The 22,089-nt window shown below is 40.8% G+C and overlaps 2 protein-coding genes and 1 non-coding gene across 3 annotated transcripts in view; 1 reads left to right on the forward strand and 2 right to left on the reverse strand.

Annotated features, from left to right (window-relative positions):
- LOC129328983 (proton-coupled amino acid transporter 1-like) overlaps positions 1–6,334 on the forward strand; it is a 31,432-nt gene extending 25,098 nt beyond the window's left edge. Inside the window, exon 11 of the mRNA XM_054978342.1 lies at positions 1,003–6,334. Coding sequence (XP_054834317.1) covers positions 1,003–1,256 — 254 coding nt within the window. The 3' untranslated portion in view covers positions 1,257–6,334. The remainder of the gene's footprint in view (positions 1–1,002) is intronic.
- Positions 6,335–11,141: 4,807 nt separating this feature from the next.
- FAT2 (FAT atypical cadherin 2) overlaps positions 11,142–22,089 on the reverse strand; it is a 109,766-nt gene continuing 98,818 nt past the window's right edge. The window contains exons 21-23 of the mRNA XM_054976362.1: positions 21,176–21,332; positions 14,523–15,115; positions 11,142–13,215 (exon numbers count right to left, since the gene is read on the reverse strand). Of these exons, the coding sequence (XP_054832337.1) occupies positions 12,695–13,215; positions 14,523–15,115; positions 21,176–21,332 (1,271 nt within the window). The 3' untranslated portion in view covers positions 11,142–12,694. The remainder of the gene's footprint in view (positions 13,216–14,522; positions 15,116–21,175; positions 21,333–22,089) is intronic.
- LOC129329457 (small nucleolar RNA U3) lies at positions 18,578–18,785 on the reverse strand. Its single transcript, XR_008596953.1, has one exon. It is a non-coding gene; the product is annotated as a small nucleolar RNA U3 (small nucleolar RNA).

A 22,089-nucleotide genomic window follows, 5' to 3' on the forward strand; every position in this document is an offset into this window, starting at 1 on the left:
AGGTCACCCAGTAAGCTTCAATGGCAGAGTAGAAATTCAAACCTGGATCTCTCAGATCCTAGTCCAATATGATAACCACTATAGAACACTTTCCACTTGGTTTGACTGATTTCAACAATTTTAGAAAAAACAACTTGTCAAACATAAACTTGCTGTAGTGGCTGAAGCTGTTTGAAATAGCTGCAGTTCCTTCTCTTGTGGGATGATAGCACACAGTGCCATTTTCAAGCAACTTTATCTGAATTATAAGAATTATGCTTGAAGATTTCTATAATGAGTGTGCTTAGGATTGCAGTATAAGGAATGCATTTCTAAAGCTGAGTCATAATAGAGCTGGAAATTGAATACTTATTTCTCAAGTTGTCTGACTGCTTTCCCACAGCTTTAGCAGCTTGATTTCTGTGGGGATGAAAATGAGCTACATTTTTGGTAGAGTCTTTAAATCTATAGAAAACTAGGTTTTGTGAAGCAAAAAGGGAAGGTGAACATAGAGCCTAGAACCTAAGAACGTGTGAAACTGCATTATATCACATGAGGACATGGATTCATCTGGCCAAGTATCTATTCTGACTGGAAGTAGCTTTCCAAGGTTTCAAGCAAAGGTCTTTACCAACATTGTCCCACGATAATTATATATGTGCAAAGCATGTACTTTACCACAGATCCCAGGCAAACGCAGATGAGCTTGTATGATTGAGAGAACTGTTTTGGAATGGAGGCTCTCTACACACTTAAAGGTGATGCCTCCTTGGATCGTCTGAAGTATCTTGTGCTCCATTGAGGGTACGGAAAAGCTAAACTTGCCTCTTTGTTTGGGGGAAGAATCAAGTCAGTGCTAGGAGACACATCAGTGGGTGATGTTTTGCCCATGGAAGCCACATTGGGGATCACTGCTCTGTTCAATCTGTCATAAACTATTGTTTAGCTAGGTTTGTTTAGCTGGGAATTTATGTTCTGGTTTAGATGTCAGTCATAACAAATGTACCCTTTTTTGTCTCTCAGGTTTGCTAGCAATTCTGATTCCTCGGCTCGACATTGTCATCTCTCTGGTGGGTTCAGTGAGCAGCAGTGCACTAGCCCTGATAATTCCACCTCTTCTGGATATTTCCACATACTACTCTGAAGGCATGCATCCGGCTACATTAGCCAAAGATGTGGTGATCAGTCTCTTGGGTTTTATTGGATTTGTGGTGGGGACCTATGAGGCTCTTTTGGAACTCATCGTGCCAACAGTTTCTAATACCACAAGTGCCTGACAGTAACACTTTAACTTGCACACAGCTCTCAGTTCTGCATTGCCATTGATTTTTTTTACTCCCAGCCATCTGGTCAGGTTCTTGATTCTTCTAGCAGCTACAGTTATTTTGGTCCTATCCTGCTTTCTGAGTAGCTGTGTTCTGCAGCTGTAAGGATTGGAGACAATGGGAAAAGATAGCACGGAACTTTTATTTCTCTGGCTTGATAAGGCCTGAGAGCCCTAGGGATTAGCCTTTGGCTGGAATGGAAATACCTCTTTCGGTTTATCTGTGAACCTACTCCCATTAGAAACGGAATACTCTGTAAGGATTTGAGTTTTAGTTATACACTATATTTTTCTGGATTTAGAGCAATGAATGTGTGGGAACTAAGAATCTCAGTACTTTGAAGTCACCTTTAAACATCATATTACCAGTCCTTGAGAGGAGAAAATCCACCACAGACAGACACACACACATTCTCTCTTTGATTCTGTTCCAAAACACTTCCTCTTGATAACTTAGAGATTGCATCAAGCTCTTACCTAAGTTCTAGTGTAATCTTAGTTCTAGTGTAATCTGTGATAGTAAATGGTGTGACCTGAAAATGGGAGTGAGAACGAAGGAAAATAGTGGCCAGTGCTGAGAAAAAGTAAGCTGGCAGCAGCACTTAATAAAGTTGGGCTTCATTTCTTAGGCGCTTATAGTATTTGTGAGGAAGGAAGAGGCAGGGAAAGATCATTAGCAAACATTTATATGGATACCATATGTTTAAGTATACATTACTGTCTTGTCCATTGCTTGCAGCCAGGCCCCTTTCTTTATTTGCGTGTATGTGTGTGTGGAAATACTTGTGGAGTCATGGACAGGCTTGGGCAACATATAGTTATATGACCCATAATAGTAAGGCAATATCAGTCAGATTATGGGCAGAAGATTGTGATGAGAGGGAGTAAATCTAATATTCTTTATTTAGGTGAGACTTCCTGGTGCTAATGTCATCAAGTAAGGAGAAAGATGCATGTTAAACTTGGGGATGCAGTATGGAAAGGACTTTTTAAAAAGAAGTAACTTGGTAGTTTGTTGTGTATTCACAGTGAGTGAGTGAGTTTTACAATAGAAATTCTCATGCTCACTTACTAAAAACAGGTTCTGAACAAATGGGAAGCAATGACCATGCAAAATCTAAAAACCAAATTTTTTGATGCTGTACTAGTCATAATTCAATAAGAACCTAACTTGAGTGACATGAGGGCCATTTACTTAGATGAGGATGCACATGTCTCTCTTGGCTTACTTAATGCTGAGAACATGTGATCATGACTTTTCAATGTGGTAAAATATACATGTGCCATCTTCATGTGAAAACATGTATTGAAGCAAACCAATCCAGTAAACTCTAAAGGGGTTAAATTGTGTCAATACATGTTCAGTTTTAATATTTATATCTCCCCCTTTTTCCTCAATCATGGAACCATAAGCGAATTGCATCATCTTTCTCCCCTCCTTTATGTTATCCTTACAACCACCACTCTGTGAGGTAGGCTTAGCTTAGAGCAACAGGTCCAAGGTCACACACAGCAAGTTTCCATGGCAGAGTGGGATTCAAACCCAGAAAATTGTCCAGCATCGTATCCATTACACCACACTAAAAATATGAATATTCCTAAGTGTTTTGGTTGGGTGGAAACTGGCCTTTTTAGTAGAAAATATTGAGTAGAATGTTACACATTCTCACTATTTTGCTGTTATAAGTCATAAGAAATGGTTCTTCTTTACAACCCTGGACAAAAAAAAATTAAAGTGCCAGTTTGCTTTGACAGGGCCCACATAATGTTGTCTAGGCCATGTGCTAAATACATAACTGTAAAGTGAAAAAATTGTGTGCTAACATGTGAAGCTTCCGAGTCCAACCAGATTGTTAGGTCATTTTTAAACTTAATTTTGGTTATAAAATATATTTCATTGTGTGAGGTATGACATCCATTTATTATTGAATATATCACTTTCCTACAGTCCTAGAGTCCTGTGGCACAGAGTGGTAAGCTGCAGTACTGCAGTCGAAGCTCTGTTCACGATCCGAGTTCGATCCTGGCAGAAGCTGGGTTCAGGTAGCTGGCTCAAGGTTCATTCAGCCTTCCATCCTTCTGAGGTCGGTAAAATGAGTACCCAGTTTCCTGGGGGTAAACTGTAGATGACTGGGGAAGGAAATGGCAAACCACCCCGTAACAAAGTCTGCCAAGAAAATGTCATGATGCGATGTCCCCACATGAGTCAGTAATGACTTGGTACTTGCACAGGGGACTACCTTTACCTTTTTATATCACTTTCTAGCTTCTAAAGTTTTAATATGCATATAGGCTGAACTGAGAAATTTAATACTTCTGTTCAATTAGCCAAAAGCATCTAAACTTTGTTTCCCAGCTCAAATGAGCATATGATTCTTACAGAAAGTAGAAGTTCTTTATTGGAGCGGTCAAGCAATATGACTGCTTCACACACCTGTGTCAGAGCCATATTTGGGACTTCTCCTAGCCAGAGCTGGGAGCAAAACAGCCAAACAAGCACTTCAGTGTTTATAGTAAGTTTCTGAACAGAATAGCTTCACTTAAGTGTAGGTAACTTAATATGGGAGATTATTACTTAGAAGCTTATTTCCCTTTTAAAACATTTGATATACTCTTGCTTTAAATATGAAGAGTGATGAATTACCTATTTCTCCCTACCTATTTCTCATGCTCCAAAGTGCTCCTCAGATTGCTATATTTTCAGTGCAATTTACATTGGAAGAGCGCATCTCTCCTTGTATGGTGAGTGAGGCAGGAGGTTCCAGGCACTTCAGGGTAAAACCAAGCAAATTCATCACATGCTCTTGCTGTTGATGAATTAATCCTGAAACATGGGTTGGATCCAGAGTAAATTTTTCACTACTGGAATTAGATTACCTGCCTCCAATGTCACTCTGCAGTTTACTGATCAAATGCTGCTCTCATAGGATAGAAGATTCTGAGGAACAACAGGAAGGGGGTCTGCAGCAGGAATGGTGAATCAGTGGAAACAGTCAATTTAGTCTGGATTCAACCCATTACTGTTACGAAGTTTTGGCTCAGTGAGTCCAGATCACCAGCATGAATATTATCAAAGCACAGTCCTGCTACATAAATAGGTAGAAATTAGGTCCTATACTGCTAAGACAAGATGTGTAGATTTTATTTTATGCAACATTTGCACTAATTTTAAGTGATATTACAATGATACTAGCTCAGTGGTATATTTGCACAAAAAGTTTACACATTAGTAACTTTTATGAGCTGGCTTTTACACTGAGCCTCATTTTACAGAACATTTTTGATATTAGAATAGCTTTAGCATAGTTAGTAAGGCTTACCTTTCTGAAGTCTCTCAGTGGGAATGCAGGTATAATCTATGGCCATGAATACTGTATTTTTCCATGGAAGAGAGATAAATTGAAGACTACCATTGTATATGAAGGAGAAGTTGTGAGAATTTGCACCTGTTCCTGGCAGGACAGAATTAATTTTTTTGAAAACGGGATGACAGTAGGAAACAAGAACAGTGAGATGGCGAAACAACCTTTGTAGAACTTACTTTGCCTTCATTTTGCTCTGGAGCTCATATCAGTGGCATAGGGAAAAATGTGTGCACTTTTCAATATAAACTACTGGGGAATGGCAGACATGCCATTTTGGAGATTGGAACCGTGCTCTCTTTTGTTGCATAGAATTTCCACCAGGTGGAAGCTTGGCAATACTTCATTGTGTACAGAGAGGTTATCAGTGTAAACTGGCTATCCTTCATGCCACTAGATATTATGCATTTGCTGTTGTAGCATTTAAAAACAAATGCTTGTTGTTACCTGTCTGTGGTTGTCTTAATTTGTCATTGTAAGGAGTTCTATAAAATATTTATTCTGATTTAAGTCTGGGAGAAATATTTCTTCAGAGGGCATGGCAATGGTTCTTGATTCCCAAATAATTAACTGCTTTAATATACCTTAATGGAAAAAGTTACATATATAGTAACAGGCTTATTTCTAGTTTAACGTAGATGGTTGGAGATGGGGATGATCTGTCATTTTGTGGATGTTCCCAGGTTCGTATTAATCTTTAGGGGTATATGGAATATGAATTATCCTGCTTCCTTTCATCCAAAGTACTGTAGAGGTAAACTTCATCTTAGTTGCATAAAACACTAATAACAGTTCAGGTTTACAGAAGATCTGGATCCCATACATTCGCCCCTATATATGTTAACTACAGTTTTTTGCTGGAGAGGAATGAGCCTGGAGCTTGCTAGTACTGTTTACTATTTTCTGGGCAATCGCCACCAGATAATTTTCAATAGTCTGTCTCTAGTTGAACATTAGTCCATTTTTACAAATGCAGATTCTATGTTGTTTGTTTTAACTTGACAATGGATAAAAGGGCATTTCAACCAAATATGTGCTTGGGTTTTATTTATTTAAAAAAAGTGATGGCAATTTTGCAGTCTTTGTGTATAAAATTCAGATGCAGCTAGGCTCTTCCTCAGACTTTTGTAGGAAGAGACTTGTCCAGCTTTCCAGCCGTGGCTCCCCATATGAACAAACACAGGTTGTGTGATGCATGCACACATTTGCTGGGCTCACCATAGAAGACCATGAGAGAGTCTGTGTTGCTTGTGCAAATCCAGTCCTTAGAGTTAATTTAAGCCCCGCAGTTAGTCTGGATTGGCAGCATTGAGGCTTTGTGTGTGATTAACTGGAAGATATAATGACAGTACTCCTTCAAGGAGTTTGGCGTTTTTGTTTTTAATATTTTAATGTTACAGAATCAAACTTTAGCAAAATGAAAAAGGAAGTGCATAAAATTAGCCCATTGAAATTATTTTTCTAGATGAGGTGGGTTTGGTGGACAGGAAAAGGTGTGTGATTTACTTTGAGTTAGTCCATGTGTGTGTGTTTGTACCTCAGTCTGTATATATTGTGCACATACACTTTGCTACTACACATACCAAGTGGAATAGCTGCCTTGGGGTGTGATGGTGCTTGTACACAGATCATGTACGTTTATTCAATAAAGTCTTTTTTTTTACTTTGACAGTGCTTCTATGATGACTTCATTTTAAATGTTTTGTATTGCTCTTATGTGGCTTTTAAAATCTAAGTTTAGTAGATTACTCATTCTGTTTATTTATTTACATTATTTATAGTCTGCCTTTCTCACGGAGACTCATGGATTACCCAGTTTTAAGTCCATACAATCAAGAGGATGGGACATCCAATAAACAATGCAATAGAGTTCGGATTGCAAAAAGCTAAACAGAGCTGAAACAAAGCATAAGCATTTTAACACAAGATGTTAAACAACACAGAAATTACATGGTAGAGGCATACTTACAATATCAGGCTGTACACAATAATATAGTCCACAGTGTCTATTCCTTTCATCTTTCTGAATTCCAGTTACATTTTGCATTAAAATGTGATACGTTTATCCCACTTTGAAGTGTTAATTCCAGTCTCTTTCACTATCACATCTCTTCCTCCTCCTCCTTCCAGACTCTCAGAACCTACGCAAATGCTGAGGAGCAGTCCCTGGTAGTCTCATTTGTCACTCTGTAGCCATGTGCATACGATGAACCCTAAATGGGCTCCCTTTGTCTTGTAGCTTGCCAGTTCTGTGTCCCACCCAAGAGTACAATTAACATCACCTGGAATCTGCAAGCATATTCTAGTCCTTGTCCTCAAGAATTTGCACAAGAGCCCATTCATGAAACCCTGCTGCCTCTAAATACTGTACAGTAAACAACCTGAATTAATAGCATATTGGAGTTTTTAGTACTCTCCATTGCTGGATTCAATGGGAGGATGTGGATTAGAGTGAACGAGGGTGAGAGGAAGGAGAATTCTAACAGGGAAAAGAGTCCTTCCTAACAAGTGTGGGACCGCAAGGAGGCATCTCATTTCCCCTTTCCCACTGTGTCCTCTTTCTGTTCTCTGTTCCCCATAGCTTCTTCCCTTTTCCTGCTTCCTTCTCTACATCCCACCCACTTTTGTCTGCCCTGATTTTCAAGCAGCTTCTCCCCTATGGCTGAGTCAGACTCGGTTTCATGGTGGAGACCTGTAAGGACTTGATGGGGGTGGTATTCACTTTTCTCTGTATCCTCTTCCCCATACTGTTTCCTTTTTTCCTTTTGGCAGCCTCCATATGCTCACCTTTCCCTATGTCCTCCTCCAAACCCACTAAACAACTTATCTTTTACCTGCCCCCATCTTCATCTAGATTTATTAATTTGCTTCATTTACATACTGCCTTTCTCCCCAATAGTGACCCAAAGCAGCTTACATCACACTCCTCGCCTCCATATGTAACCTGTTTTGTTCAAGGGCAATACCAGATACATTTATCTTAATTTGAGAACTGGGAGAGTTCATGTCTATGACAGTGTGATCCCACCTTGTGACACTTGCATTTATAAAAGATTACAATGAACAAACTTGAGGAAAAAAACCATCTTATTGGAACAATACAATAATAAAGCATATATAACAACAATCATGTAAAAAACCAGGCCTGTTTTACTCAAGCAGACCCAGGTCTCAGTCTTTCTGACTTCTGTATGGTGGTCAGTCCCTTGAATTGCAGCAACTTGTAGCTGTGCTCTACGTTGAGAGGCCTTCTGTTCTTCACAGGAGTCCTATAACATTAATACAGAGTTCATAGAAAGGAGTGTTTCTGAGGAGAGAGTGCTTCTCCCTGCAGCTTCAGGCCCTCCAGTCTCTCAGGGAAAATTGCGCCTTTTTTTCCTTATAAGGAATACCCCAACTGTCTATCTCCCTCTAGTGGGCAAGGGTTACACATATTCTCAGAAACCTTAGTGGTGGCTGGGAGTGTCACCCCCCAGTAAACTTCCACAGCAGAGCAGTGATTCCATCCTGGGTCTCTCACATCCTACTCTGAAACTCTAGCCACTACACTGCACTGGCTTGGGGGAGGAGGTTGAACTGTAGCAAGCAGCCATGCCTGGGTGTGTCAGGCAAGTACTGTGGTATTAAGTCACCCAGTGGTTGCTTCTGGGCCTGGCCCGAAAAAGTCCTCCCTCAGGCCAAAACAACCCTGGAAAGGGCCCTGCCCCCCACCCTGCCTTTTACTGACAGAAACCAATCGTGGAATACTGTTGTGGTTGCCTAGCAACAGCCACTGAGAGGGATCTGATTCTTAAAGCTACAGAGTCTCATCTTGTTTTTATATATTTTATTTCTGGATTTAAGCATCCACAGAACAGGACCACTTGGTTATTAGTATATAAGATAGGCAGATTTTTCATTCTCATGCAAGAATTTCTGTGTGCTGGGGTGGGGGAATTCCATAAAGTACATTGTGGGGGAGGGGGGACACTTTAAGCATTTCAGATATAGCTTGAGACTGTAGTAATGGCAATGTTTCTCTGTGGCTTTATTGGGGTCTTTCAAAGTATATTACAAGCTTTATTGGTTTACCATCTCCTAATTCAGTTTGTACTGAATTACATCATTACATTCTTTCCAATGGCATGATGAGTTCCCTACTTTAGTTTTTCTTACCTATTTTACACACTCTGCACAGTGAATGCAACAGTTATAATGAGAATTGTGATAGTTAATTGTTGTCTGTTATTCCCTGATTTGGAAACGAGAACATAGCAGCAGTAGTTTAATAGTCAATGAAATCAGAATATGGCAGTACCGCAAATTTTTTTAGAAGCCTTTTTTGAGCTCAGCACATTAACAGTACTATAAAGCAGCAGGTGACACATCATCCCACAGGGAATATTGACTCTTTCCACTGAAGAATTTTTAAAACAGCTTTTAAAATTTGTGACACTGCAGGTTGCACAAAGAACAGGAAAATCCCTGATTAAAAATCAGGAGTAGAAGTGATTAATGTCTGCCAAATAGGTCCCAGTTCTGTTCCTATCACTCCATTTTTACCCTGGTAATGCTCTGTCCAGCCTATGCCTACTTTTTGGGTCAAGTACAAGCTCACATGATAGTCCTTCCTCAAACCAAAGGTTACCCACAGCAATTGGTACTCTTGGGATTACATCTTCCAGTGAGGACAAAATTGGAAGATAGAACATACCTTTTCTATCCCTTGTGTGCATATAATAACAAAACAAATCACTTTGCTTCCTGATACCATGAATTGATAAAAATTGTTCTGAAAAGGAAAATGGACATGGTTATTTTTTTTAAAAAAAACAATTATGATTTACATTATGCAGATGGAAGGTGGAGATCTTGAAGGACATGGTGCTTCCCATTTTCAGTGGGGTTCAGTTGACCCTTGCAGACTTGGTTAGGAGCCATGGAGTCATACTTGATCCAGCATTAAGCAAGTGAATGCACCTGCAAAAAAAGGCCTTCTTCCAACTTAGAGTAGCCTGGAAGAGGGTCCCCTACCTCGATGCAGCCAATCTGACCACCTGGATTCGTGTCACTGTAACACAGACTAGACTACTGAATGCATTCTACATAGGTCTCTCTTTGAAATCAACTCCAGTTGATGTAGAATGCCTCAGCTCAATATCCATCAGGTGCTAGGTGGAACATGCATATTACTCCCATTCTGCAATCACTCCATTGGCTACCCATCAGTTACTGAGCTAAATGCATACCTTTTCATATTGTTTATTGAATATCCAAGCTGTTGATCGTGTTGGTTTATATCAAGGATGGTTGTACCCAAGAGGAAAACACTCAAAACTGGTGGGTGAATCCTCAGTTCCCAGGATAATAGTTGTGGCAAGATCTCTCTGGCAGGATGGCTTCTGGTGCTTTTGGGGAGCATAGTTAGCAGATGCCGCGGCAGCATCAGGCCCTCCCTGATCCCACAGGTCTACCCAATTCCCTGGCCTTGGTTCCTCAGGCTCTTCCTCTGAGTGCTCTGAATCAGAGTCACTAGGCTGGTTAGAGGGGGTCATCATGAGCCCAGGGCATTCATAACATATGACTGATTGAAAGCCCTTGTGGCAGACCCAGTCACAACCTGAAGACTTTGTAAAGTGTAGTTAATTCAACACTACAGTTCTATTACTTTGACTTGTAATTTTTTTGTTAGTTCCTCTTTCATGTTTCAAATAATTTTTAGAGGAGCTTGCTTTGGGCTACATTTTTTTAATTTCTTCTTTATTTTAATCACTGACTACAACCCCACCAACTACTCATCTCAGGTCTGTGGTTAGCATGGTCTTGTTTTCATATATGAGGGCTCCAGAATCATAGAGTAGCCCCTTAGAGACATATTTTACAGCAATGTCTGAAATGTGGCAAAAATGCTATAAATTGCCTGCCTTGTCCATGACCTCACAGCGGGAAATACATTAACGTATTATAGTTGCAAGTACCCAGTAGAGAATAATTCTTTTTAGGAAAAATGTAATGTAAAAAGCATGTTGAGATATTCTGAAATTCTTTTTCAGAAGACAAGAGAAATTTTCATAAGTCCAGTAAAGCTTGTAGTTTATCACCAAGATACGTGGTCTGGAGCTGAAACCTAAAATCCATTACCAAGCACCAGCTGGCCTTTCAGGCCTTTGAATATTGTAATAGACCTATTGCACACTGTCTTTTTCCCAGCATGGAAAATGTATGTGCATAAGAGAAGCCTGCCTCACATGTCTGGGTGCTCATCTCTTATCACAAAGCACATCCAAGGGGTAAATTGATGAATACAACATTTGGTATCAATGGAGATGCACATCCACATCTAGGGACTATGTAACATTTCTGTAATTACATCTGGATCAAGACGACTGTCTTTATAATGAGCTGAATCAGCACTCGAGCACTACGTGCCCTTGGTTTTTTTAGAGTGTTTGAAATCTGAATCAAAATTCCATGCCCAGTCCCTCATGTCTTTATTCTGGGCTATCTAGACTGCTACATGACTGTCAGCACGCAACCAAAATTAAGTAAACCATTTTTAAAAGGCTCTTTTATTGCTTTTTATAAACAAATTACACAATAAACTCTCACAGAGAAATAGTGCATAAGGAAGCATTAAAGATATACAGGCCAGCCTTGTATTAAATAATCTACTCCACATTTCATTTTGGGATGAGATTGCATAGACTCTCCCCCCCCCCCCCCCCGGCAATGGTTGCCGATAAACAGACTCTTTTTCACACACTCACACACACAACCTTGCACTAATTTGTGCATGTACATAAGGACATCACATTAGATATCTGTGGTTCATGGCATGTGTGAAGGCTGATGTAGGTGCATTTTCTATTTTTCCTTATCTCCTTGGGCAGATGAATGGAGATGCTTAAGAGGCTCTGGTTAATTATGGGAACCACAGAATCGAATATGATTCCATCTGAGTATCTTGATTTGATTCCTGTGGGACTTTTGTGTTGTTCTTAATAAAAAGATTCAATTTACATGGAAGAAGCCACGCTTGTGGTACAAACGAGGCAAGCAGCAAATTTCCAGGTGAAAAAAATGCACCCTACTGTCTTCCATGGACCTCGACCATTTGTGGCATGGTGCTGGAAAATGCCACCAACTGCAGCCAGCTTATGGTGACCCCACAAGATTTTCAAGGCAAGAGACTTACAGAAGTGGTTTGCCATTGCCTGCCTCTGAGTAAGCAAACAGGTCCTTCCTTGGCAGTCTCCCATCCAAATACTTACCAGAGCTCAACTCTACTTAGCAGTCAAGATCTGATGAGATTGGGCTAAACTGGTCCATCCAGGTCAGGGCATTTGTGGCATAAAATGAGGCTTTCTGCTTAGCATAACTTTTTGCTATAGAAATGTTGCTGTTCTCTCTCCCCGTCCCTTTCCTTCAAAGGGCTTGAGGGTGACAGGCTAAGGAATGACCAAATGTAACAAGAGAATGTTCTTATTTTTAGTCCAATCCAAAACCTTTGGTACAAGAACCAAAGAAATAACCGAGAGATTTTTCATTGTTATTTTGCCTTTACTAATGTTTCCCTGCACTTTACAATAAATAATCTGTTCATTCTTAATTTTCTGCTCTCCTAGCAACTAGCAGTGGCTGCCATTCCTTGATTATAATGCACACTTATTTTTTTTCCAGTAGAGAATGCTTCTGCATAAGGGACAAGGAAACAGTACTGCAATTCGCACTCCAGTTCTAAGAGAACCACCAATATTGGTGAGAAGAAACTGCACTTAGTGCTCAATGGAAATTCAGTAAATTTCTGATATGCACCCCTCCAGATGCAACCCAACTCTAACCCAACAACAAAGTCTGCCTGAGATTCAGTCCAAAGCAACAGATGCTGCACCACTGCTTGTTTTCAATATTGTTGTGCATCATAACATTGCTGTTAAAAACAGGTCAAGAAAGCTGTACCCAAAGGAAATGGTCTCGCCTTCCAATATATTGTGGATGCAAATGGAATAAGAAGCACCCTATTCCTTCTCATGTCAAGTGAAAGTCCTCACTAAAACATCACTTCCTCACAGCTTCCATAGTCACTCTCCACCATGTCAGAGCCCTCGTAATTTGGAGGTAGGCCTGGCTGAGTTCTGACGTTGGATGTATGCCTTGCCTCACAGTCTGCATAGGAGGGCTGGGCCACACTGAGTCTCATGCTTACCCTCTTGTACCCACTGTCTGGAGGGTAAGGTGGACCCTCATGCTCCACCAGCTGAGAAGGGTAGTAACTAATAGCTGTGTATTCATTCTGACACTGTGAAGCAGGCAGCTCAGCAGGGTCCGGGGGTAAAAAGTCTTCCAGGTTCTGGTTGCTGTAGCGTGGTGGGATAGGGGCTCGCTTGTTGTTTTGGTCTAGTGGAAAAGGAAAGCCGCCATAAAGACCAACTGGATCTGACTGTATGGAAGGATGGTGGCGATGGCACGGAGAAGGTGGAAGGGGACCTTGAATAACCTCATATTGATGGTACTCTTGAACATCTGTCGGTTGGTACCTGGGTGGCCAGTAGATTGTCTCTCCTGGGTACACTGGAATAAAATAAAAAAGATATTAACATTTTACAATGAATGTGTAACTTGTGATCGTTTATCATATTTATCCAGCAATATATCTTCTTCTGTACAGCTGTCTAGGAAAATTAAGACACTAGGATGTTAACTCATGAGATACTGCAGTGCATCATTCTTGAAAGATATACAGAAATCTCTTGGGCCCTCGACAACATATTTTTTCCTTTTGCTTCTGTTGTTTTATGTGGACATGGCAATGAATAAGGTTATTATAGTTTAGAAAAACATACCAAGCATGGACTCGTGCAATCCCCCGCCCCCAAACCCCACATCCTTGCAGGGATCAAATACCTTTTAGCACTAGTATGCTGTTCTAGCTGTAAATACTGAACAATATAATGGCTTTATGAATATGGGACCTGAAGGAACATTCAGCAGATATATTTGCAGTTTTGAAACTAATACAGTGTACCGCCGGTGTGTGGTGTATGAAAGTGCACCAAGATTCATGCATTTCAATGAGAGGAAGTATCAGTGACAAGGATAGTTGTGTCACTGGAAGGATAAGGATCTTGGAGATTAAAATGGGGATCAGTTAGTGGAGCTCAAAGGAAAATTATGTGCTTACACTATTCTATGCTGTTGCCTGCATTACTGGTCCATGTCTACTAACCCTCTGTGTGTATGTGTGAGAAAGAGAGAGAGAGCACACTTTTAAGGTCTTTCCAGATAATAATTTTAAAAACCTTAAGACTTTTTAGCACTTGCTCTGACACAACACTGTAAGTGAAATTACCTGTCTACGTGTGATGTCTTTGGTGAGTTTTACTATAATAGTAGATATGTTTACTAGTGTGTGAGTGTGGGGGGTGGGGACACAGCCATCAAAGAACTAGTTTTCTCCTCTTGTAAATAAGTTTCATGAAATGGTAAGGCATTGTTATGGAGGGAGGAGGTATATTTGCTAGTGCGCTGTGTTTGAGTGGTAGAGTAGAAAAGCCTCTTAAGAAATGTGAAACAAACTTCCTGAAAAATCACAACATGATGGGAGTTTATCATTTTCAGAAATCCATGGAACTTGTACACCTGCATTCCAAATGAATGCACTAAAAAGGGTGGGATGGGAATGGCATCTGCCCAGTGACAGAATGTTATGATTTGAATGTTGATAAATTGTGATATCCTTGCAATAGAAACACCTGTTTGAAGAGGTAAACGGCAACAAATAGATGGCAATTGTGTGTACTTACTACACAAAAAGAATAGCATCTGGAAAGACCATAATATAGCAGAGAGAAGGGAGAGAGAAAGAAGGTCAAACAAACCCATCTTTTCTCCAGCCCAGGTGCTCTTGAGGATGGACTCGCTGTCAGAATTAGATGAGGGTGCAGCAAGTGGGAGATTGGGAGCCACACTGCACACAATGGCACCTCGCTGTTTCTGGACATTACTTGTATTGAAGGTGACAAACTCTGGTGAGACAGTAGTCTTGCCTGGATCAAGTACATCACGGTTCAGGTGGCTGTGGTGGCCATTGCTGAGGTTATTCAGTTCGATGGGGGGAAGACCTTGAGTACCAACCCCCACGCTTTTGGAGAATTCACTTTTGGAGAGCAGATCTGGGTCTTCTTTGGCCACTGGCTTGTGGGCTTTGACTTTGCGACAATAGCCTTTGCGGATTACCAGGAATGCTGTCACCAAGATAATTAAGCCTAATGCCCCTGCTGAAATTACAGCAATCTTATCAGGTCCCAGGATCCAGCTGGATGGCCCAACTGTCGGGGTCACAATCCTCTGTGTGCAGAATGTCCCCTGGAAATCACCCATGCAAATGCAGTGAATGGAGCCACCAGAATTCACACAGCGACCAGAGTTCAGGCACGGATTCTCCAGGCATGCCTCAGCAATCTTTTCACATCTGTGGAGAAGGTAACAGAAGATAATGTGACATTAGAGGAAGTAAGCCAGACTCTCTCTGTAAAATCAGCAAGGCTTTCACAGTGCCTAAGAAATGAAACATCTGGATCTCAAACCTTTCAATAGGACTTCTCCCAAACTAACTGTAGCTTATCAGGAATCTGATTCCGATGAACCAATACAAGATGTTTATATGAAAAGTAGGATAACAGATAAAAATCTGTAAAAAACATTTCCATTCATAAAACAACAAGGCGACTTTCCTTGCTGGGAACTCCCTTAGACCAAAGTTTCCCTGGAAAGTCCTCCAGTAACCTGCTGCCTCCTTCAAGGACCTCCTGAAAACATCTATACTGACCTGCTGGAAAGGTGCCCTTTCAGCACAGTACCAGAGCAATAAGGAAATTACCAGGTGTAAAAACTGAATGGTACAGTCTAGCATGTAGGGAAGAGATTCAGAGAAATATAGCAGAGAAAATATATTGCACTCAGGGAGCCAAAAAATGCCTTGATAAAAAGGAGGCTTGGCATTCAAAGAATGGCCTGTAAAAAGAAGCATGATAACACAGCACCGCCATCTAGTGACCATTTATTTTCCTCATCTAATGATGAGGATTACTAATACATTGATCCCTGTAATTTTTTTCCTTAGTCAGAATGTTCTTCAAATATAATTTCACATGGACTGTTCTCCATTGCTCTGTGCTCCTAGCTGTATGCAGGAGATAAAAGTGCTACATTATTCCTCAAACACTGGTGATGTGAATAGGAGATACTGTAGTGGGCTTCCATCTACTGCTGCTATGCATTCCATGGCTATCCCCATAAGCTGTGCAAGAGGCAGTAACATGACTATTTCCATACTGTCAATTTATTTCTTTATGTCAAAGAACTGGACAATATAACAACAACAACAACAACATTTGATTTATATACCGTCCTTCAGGACAACTTAACACCCATCCAGAGCAGTTTATAAAGTGTGTTGTTATTTATTATCCTCACGACAATCACCCTGTGAGGGGAGTGGGGCTGAGAGAACTCCGAAGAGCTGATTGAACTGAGGCTATAGGGCAGTAACACAGGCTATCAAGAGTGCAGTCACTGATTTGCTCAGAACAGTGGCTCCCTTCTGCTCACCAGCAGTTTGCATTATACAAAAGGCTCTGTGACAGCAGCAGAGGGGCTCTGTACATAGGACAAACCAGCCAACCTCTGTGCAAAAAAATAAATGGATGCATATCTGACTTCAAAAATGGCAATATCCAGAAACCAGTAGGACGCTTCAGTCTACCAGGATACTCCATCAAGGACTTAAAGATCACCATAGTTCAACAGAAACATTTCAAAAGCGGAATCCAAGGGGAAGCTGCTGAATTGGAATTCATATGTAAATTTGACTCAATTAGACTTGGACTGAAAAGAGACTTTGGATGGTTATCTCATTATCAGAAGTAACTGCCTTTCAGGCATTCCATTCAGATTCAGCTATGGAGGGGAGGGGGGAGGGGTCTCAGGGTCCCACTCACCCAGTCTGAATTGTGCACTCCACCTCTTTCATGTTTTTTTCCAATTGATCTTAATCCCCCTCCGCTCACCACCCAGGGCTCATTTCGAAGGGGAACGCGCAGGAACACAGTTCCGGCAGTTCCCCAAAGAGGTCACATGTCAGGTGGCCCTGCCCACCTGACTCTTGGCCATTTTGGGCCCATTTCAACTTGGAGTGGGGCCAAAATGGCCCGGATCGGGCCTCTGACAGGTGGTGGATCACTCTCTCACTCAGCAGCGGCCTGATGCTGACCATTTTGGGCCCCTTTTTGGCCATTTTCAGCCCCTTTTTGCCATTTTGGGACCAATTTCAGCCCTGAATGGCCAGGATTGGGTCCAAAACAGCCAGGATAGGTGATGCCAGTGGGTGTGGCATATGCAAATCAGTTATGCTAATGACATACTTCCAGTGATGGCAAGGGGCATGGCATATGCTAATGAGTTATGCTAATGAGTTCCTGCAGCTCTTTTTCTACGAAATGACCCCTGTCACCACCTATATATCTCTGGCCAGTTTCTTTATACCCTCCATACATCTGACAAAGAGAACTGTGGTTCTAGAAAGCTTATGCTACAATAAAGTTGGTTAGTCTTAAAGGTGCTACTGGACTCAGTCTTTACTATTCTGCAACTACGGAGTAACAAGGCCAAGTCCTCTGGATCTCTAATCTAGGTGGTGACTATGGAATCACAAGAAGTTGAATCCTACCGTCTCCTTCATTGGTGCAAGAGGTGGGAGGGGCAAACTCACACCATTCCTCTTCTCACTGCAGCCCCATCATGCATTTGCTGAAGATGCCTGTGATCCTCAGCATAGTTTTTGGAGGCGATCAAAACTGCTTCCTCCACCCACTGAGCTACTAGAAAAATGAGGAGGACCGAAGCCCAGGCAATTCATTAACTGCCTGATACATAGTATTCCAGTCCTGTTCCAAAACTACAATCAACAAACTCTTGTTGGTCTTTATTTTTCACTTTATTTATACCCTACCTTTCTCTCCAGTGGGGACCCAAAGCAGCTTACATCATTCTTGTTTCCTTCCTTTTATCCTCACAACAACCCTGTAAAGTAGGTTCGGTTGAGAGGGTGTGACTGGCCCAGGGTCACCCAGGGAGCTTTCATGGCAGAATAAGGGTTTGAAACTGGGCCTCCCAGATCCTAGTTTCACACTCTAATTAGTATCTGCACTGGTTTCTGGATGTGCTACTGTCCTCAAATCTTGCTCATTAATCAATTAATCACTTTAAACTTAAAGTGAATCTTACAAAATTGTTAGAGGATTGTTAGTAAGTCACCAAGGGCTGGGCTGCACAGATAAACATGCACATAACACTCTCTGTCACTAAATACTGTACATTTGGAGTGGTTCATGCATGCATATTTATCAACAGTGACTGAAGTATGGGAAAGCTTGATTTTAGAGATAAATTTTGAAAGAAAATATTGAAGCATTTTCATAAATATACAATAATAAAGATTAAAAAGTACAATGACAATTTAAAGAAAGTAAGAGTAAAGTAACTCTCCCCAGTTTCCTGGGGATAAAGTGTGGATGACTGGGGAAGGCAATGGGAAACCACCCTGTAAAAAGTTTGCAAGAAAATGTTATGGCTCTGTGCAGGGGGACTACCTTTACCTTTTAATTCTCCTTGTATATTGTATCTGAGAAGGGCAAGTGGTTGGAAATAAGCTTATAATTTAGTTACATAGAAGTGATAATGTATTGGGTTGTTAATAAAAACTGATTATGGATTGGAGGAGAGGTAACACAAAGATAGGATAACAGGGCAGGAGAAAGACAAAGATGGGAAAACTGGGAGATAGATGGTACTTTTTATGTTAAATATAAAACTAAATCATACATAAAAAATAAAAAAGCAAAATAATTGTCTATTTTTTTAAAAAGAACTATCAACCACTCAGAATGTGTGTTCTCTCTCCAACCTTCTTAAAAAGAAGGTAGAACGATCCTCAATAACAGGAAAAGCTGAAAACATTTCCTATTTGTTTCACGCTCAAGAGAACACACTTCATCTCCTCCTCGTGGTTGGACGTTCCGATCACTTTCGAAAGCACTTCTCTAGTTATTAACTATAGAAATGATCCCTGAAAGCATGATCTTAAACAAACACCCTCTCAGCTACCAAGTGAGGTTTTTCTAAGTGGCAGTAAGGGCACAGCGGCCAGATCCCAAGTGCACCAGTTTCTTTCAGAGGATTCAGTTTAACAAAAAACAAAAATATATTTTAAAAAATTACCCCTGCTTCTGTCTCAACAACATTATTACAAGGTTACATCCACAAAAATACTAATATCTAATCACCCGACCTTCTAATTTACATAAAGGAACAAAGCAACCAATCACTTTGTTCTTCTGCTCTTCCTGGAACTTGCTTTCTTGTTCACTCATTGGCTCTTCAAGCCACGTGTTTGGCTTGCAACGTAACCCTTTTTTCTTTCTTCCTAGATTATACGACCGGGCTATGGCTTAGCTATTTCAGTACCGTGTAGTTTGTAGGCTCTTTTTTACCATTCAAATACTCCTAAATAGCTAGGAAAGGATAGTAGTGCATGAAAATCGTCTCCAAGGCAGGAAGTTAGCATTAAAATGTTTCCTCCTCTCGGGAAAATCTGAAAACTTTAGCACAATCCGGGCGCTAAATTAGAAACACATTGATCTCGATGGGTTTCAACTGGAATGCAAAAGATCGCAGTTACGGGGGTGGGGGGTTCCGCTGAAATACAGCTGCTGCCTAGTAATTATAGATCGGGCTGCACGCGGCCTTAAGTAAGCTATTCTTAGCACGTGCAACATCGTTGAGGTAAATCTAATGGCCAACTTCAGACGGCAGCTACAAAAGATTTCCACTGACAAAATTTATGCATCTGCCGAAGAGATCTGTGGTTCTTGAAAGCTTACGCCTCAACAAAGTTGGTTAGTCTTAAAGGTGCTACTGGACTTTTTTTTTTTTTACTGTTTTGTAACTATAGACTAACATGGCTAACTCCTCTGGATCAAAATTTATGAGGGCACTCTTTCGAGACTCCAAAGTTGTAATCCTGTGCCCAAACGTGACATTTAAAAAGGCAATACAATATTCTGAAACCACTGGGAAACATTGCAATTTTCCAACTTGCCTCCCTGAAAGTGGTCACCTACTTCCCCTCCCCACTCAACTTCCAACAGAGACTTGAACAGACCAGTGATTCTCCTAGTACCAGTGATAGTTTAGCAAAATCTGGGGTGATTGCTACAAACAGTTACTGCTATTTTTCTTGATTTTTACGTAAATGTGCCACCCAGCGTTTCTTGCATTTCATGCCCATTTCAATTTTCCACTTAGATTTTGCTGTATATTTTAAAAGTGATTTTCTCATCAAGTAAGGGTGATAATTTCTTGAGCAGATAAACACTTTCACATATCTATTATATTATCATCTAGATTTTTTCCCATTCTGATGTACATTTTTATTCAACTAAATATTACAAGACCGAGAGCCAAAGCCTGTCATTATTCTCCCCCTCCCAAATCTCATCAGCTGTCTCCTACCTGCCTTTTCTTGCTGTGAGAGCCAGTGTGGTGTAGTGTTTAGACTAAGATCTGGGGAAATCAGGTGTCATCCTGCTCCATTGTGCCCTCATAAACACTCTGGTGAGGTAGCTTAGGTGGGAAAGGGGCAACTGTCCAAAGGTTACTAGTGAGTGAACTTCATGGCTGATGAGGAATTTGAAGCTGGGTTTTCCAGGACCAAATCTAGTTACCCATGCCATTGCATCACACTGAAATTCCTTCTGAATTTCTTCTAATTTCGGAATATTATTTTGGTGTTATTCTAGAGATATTGGAATTAATTTTGCACTTAATTCCATTGACAATACCCATTGACCTTTTTCTTAAAAGTGAATTGAATAGTATTCTTTCCAGGACCTTTGCAGTTAACAGAAATGCATGGTATTTCTTCCAGCTTCATAGTTTTATAAGGCAACCAAATTAGATGACCTTCAGTATCGCCTCATATCTCCTCAGACCTTACTGTTTTCAACAGAAGTAGTGCAAACATTCAGCTGCTCACCATCAAGTGTATACAATCAAGGGCACAGGAATCAAATGCTGAGCATGCATGTGTGAACCAGGTTTTGCAGCACAATCCTATGTAGTTACTCCAAGTTGAAACTTCCTGATTTAAATTGTTTTAGACTGGCATATCTCTGCATAGGATTGCACTGTTAATAACTGTCAGCTGAACATGTAACTCTAATCCACTGACAAGCATTGTGTTTGGAGTGACATGAAATTATATGAAACGTGTTTAATTCTGTGACAGCCCATTGGTACAGGCATGTTATCACTTGATTCTGCAATCGCTAAGTGCTGAACAGGTATGTGTGATCCAGTTGTGATATCTGTAGCAGTGTGATTTCCAAGTCTTCCTTGGAGGTAAAATCCTGTGTTTACTATGTCATTTCAGTTACAAGCGTGGAGGGGGCTGTGCATTAAGGGGCACTCTTACCTTTCTCCCCAGTACCAATCTGGGCAGTGGCATCTATAATCGCCCCTCTCAGAGACGGTGCAGGTCCCTCCATGTAAGCAGGGCTTAGCTTCACAAAGGCTATCAGCAACTTCACAGCGATCCCCTGAAAACTGGACGGGGCAGATGCAAGAATAACCTAATAATAAAAGAGAGGAGTGTTTTAAAAAAACCATATATGAAACCAAAATATGCTTTAGACAATGATGCTTTTATGTATACAATACACAGTTAATACCCATTTCTTGTTGCGATGGATCCAAACAATGCCCTCTTCCCACAGCTACCACAGAATGTTTCCATAAATTACATTTTCTGTGTCCTTGAACACACACAGTTATTGGGAAAATGTGATTTCCCCCCCATACCCCCAAAGCCAGAGAAGTAACTAACACTGTAAATTGTGATTTCACCAGCATAGACACTAAATGAGCCTTTGTGACGGTGACTAAGAGTAGAGCTACATATAATTTTTGTTATCCTTCTAATGGACTGTTGCATTTTATGGAATGCAGCTCCTGGTAACTGTAATTTTAAAGGAAAGATTGGCAGATAGGGGGAGCGGCTTTTTAACCATTCTACCCCCCAATGCTGGCTTCCCACCACTTCCAAACCGCTTTATCCCTGCCAGGAAAACTTACAGCACAAGATATCAAGAAGGCAACACAGTTCTGTGTGCAGAATAGGACCCCTATCTACAGATAGGACCCCTATTACATCAACCACTGAGGGGCAAGTGAACCCCCCCCCAGCACCCCTTTCTGACACAGCTGTCAATATGAAGGCGGGATTTCACTAGTTACAAGAATATGAAGAGAGAGAAAAAAAAGAGTTTCTTTTCCCGAGCTCTTAAAATGTCCACAGTATGCTGAGATACTACACCTGTGGCTGAAATC

Source organism: Eublepharis macularius, chromosome 4 (genome assembly GCF_028583425.1).
Source record: "Eublepharis macularius isolate TG4126 chromosome 4, MPM_Emac_v1.0, whole genome shotgun sequence".
NCBI classification, from domain to species: domain Eukaryota; kingdom Metazoa; phylum Chordata; class Lepidosauria; order Squamata; family Eublepharidae; genus Eublepharis; species Eublepharis macularius.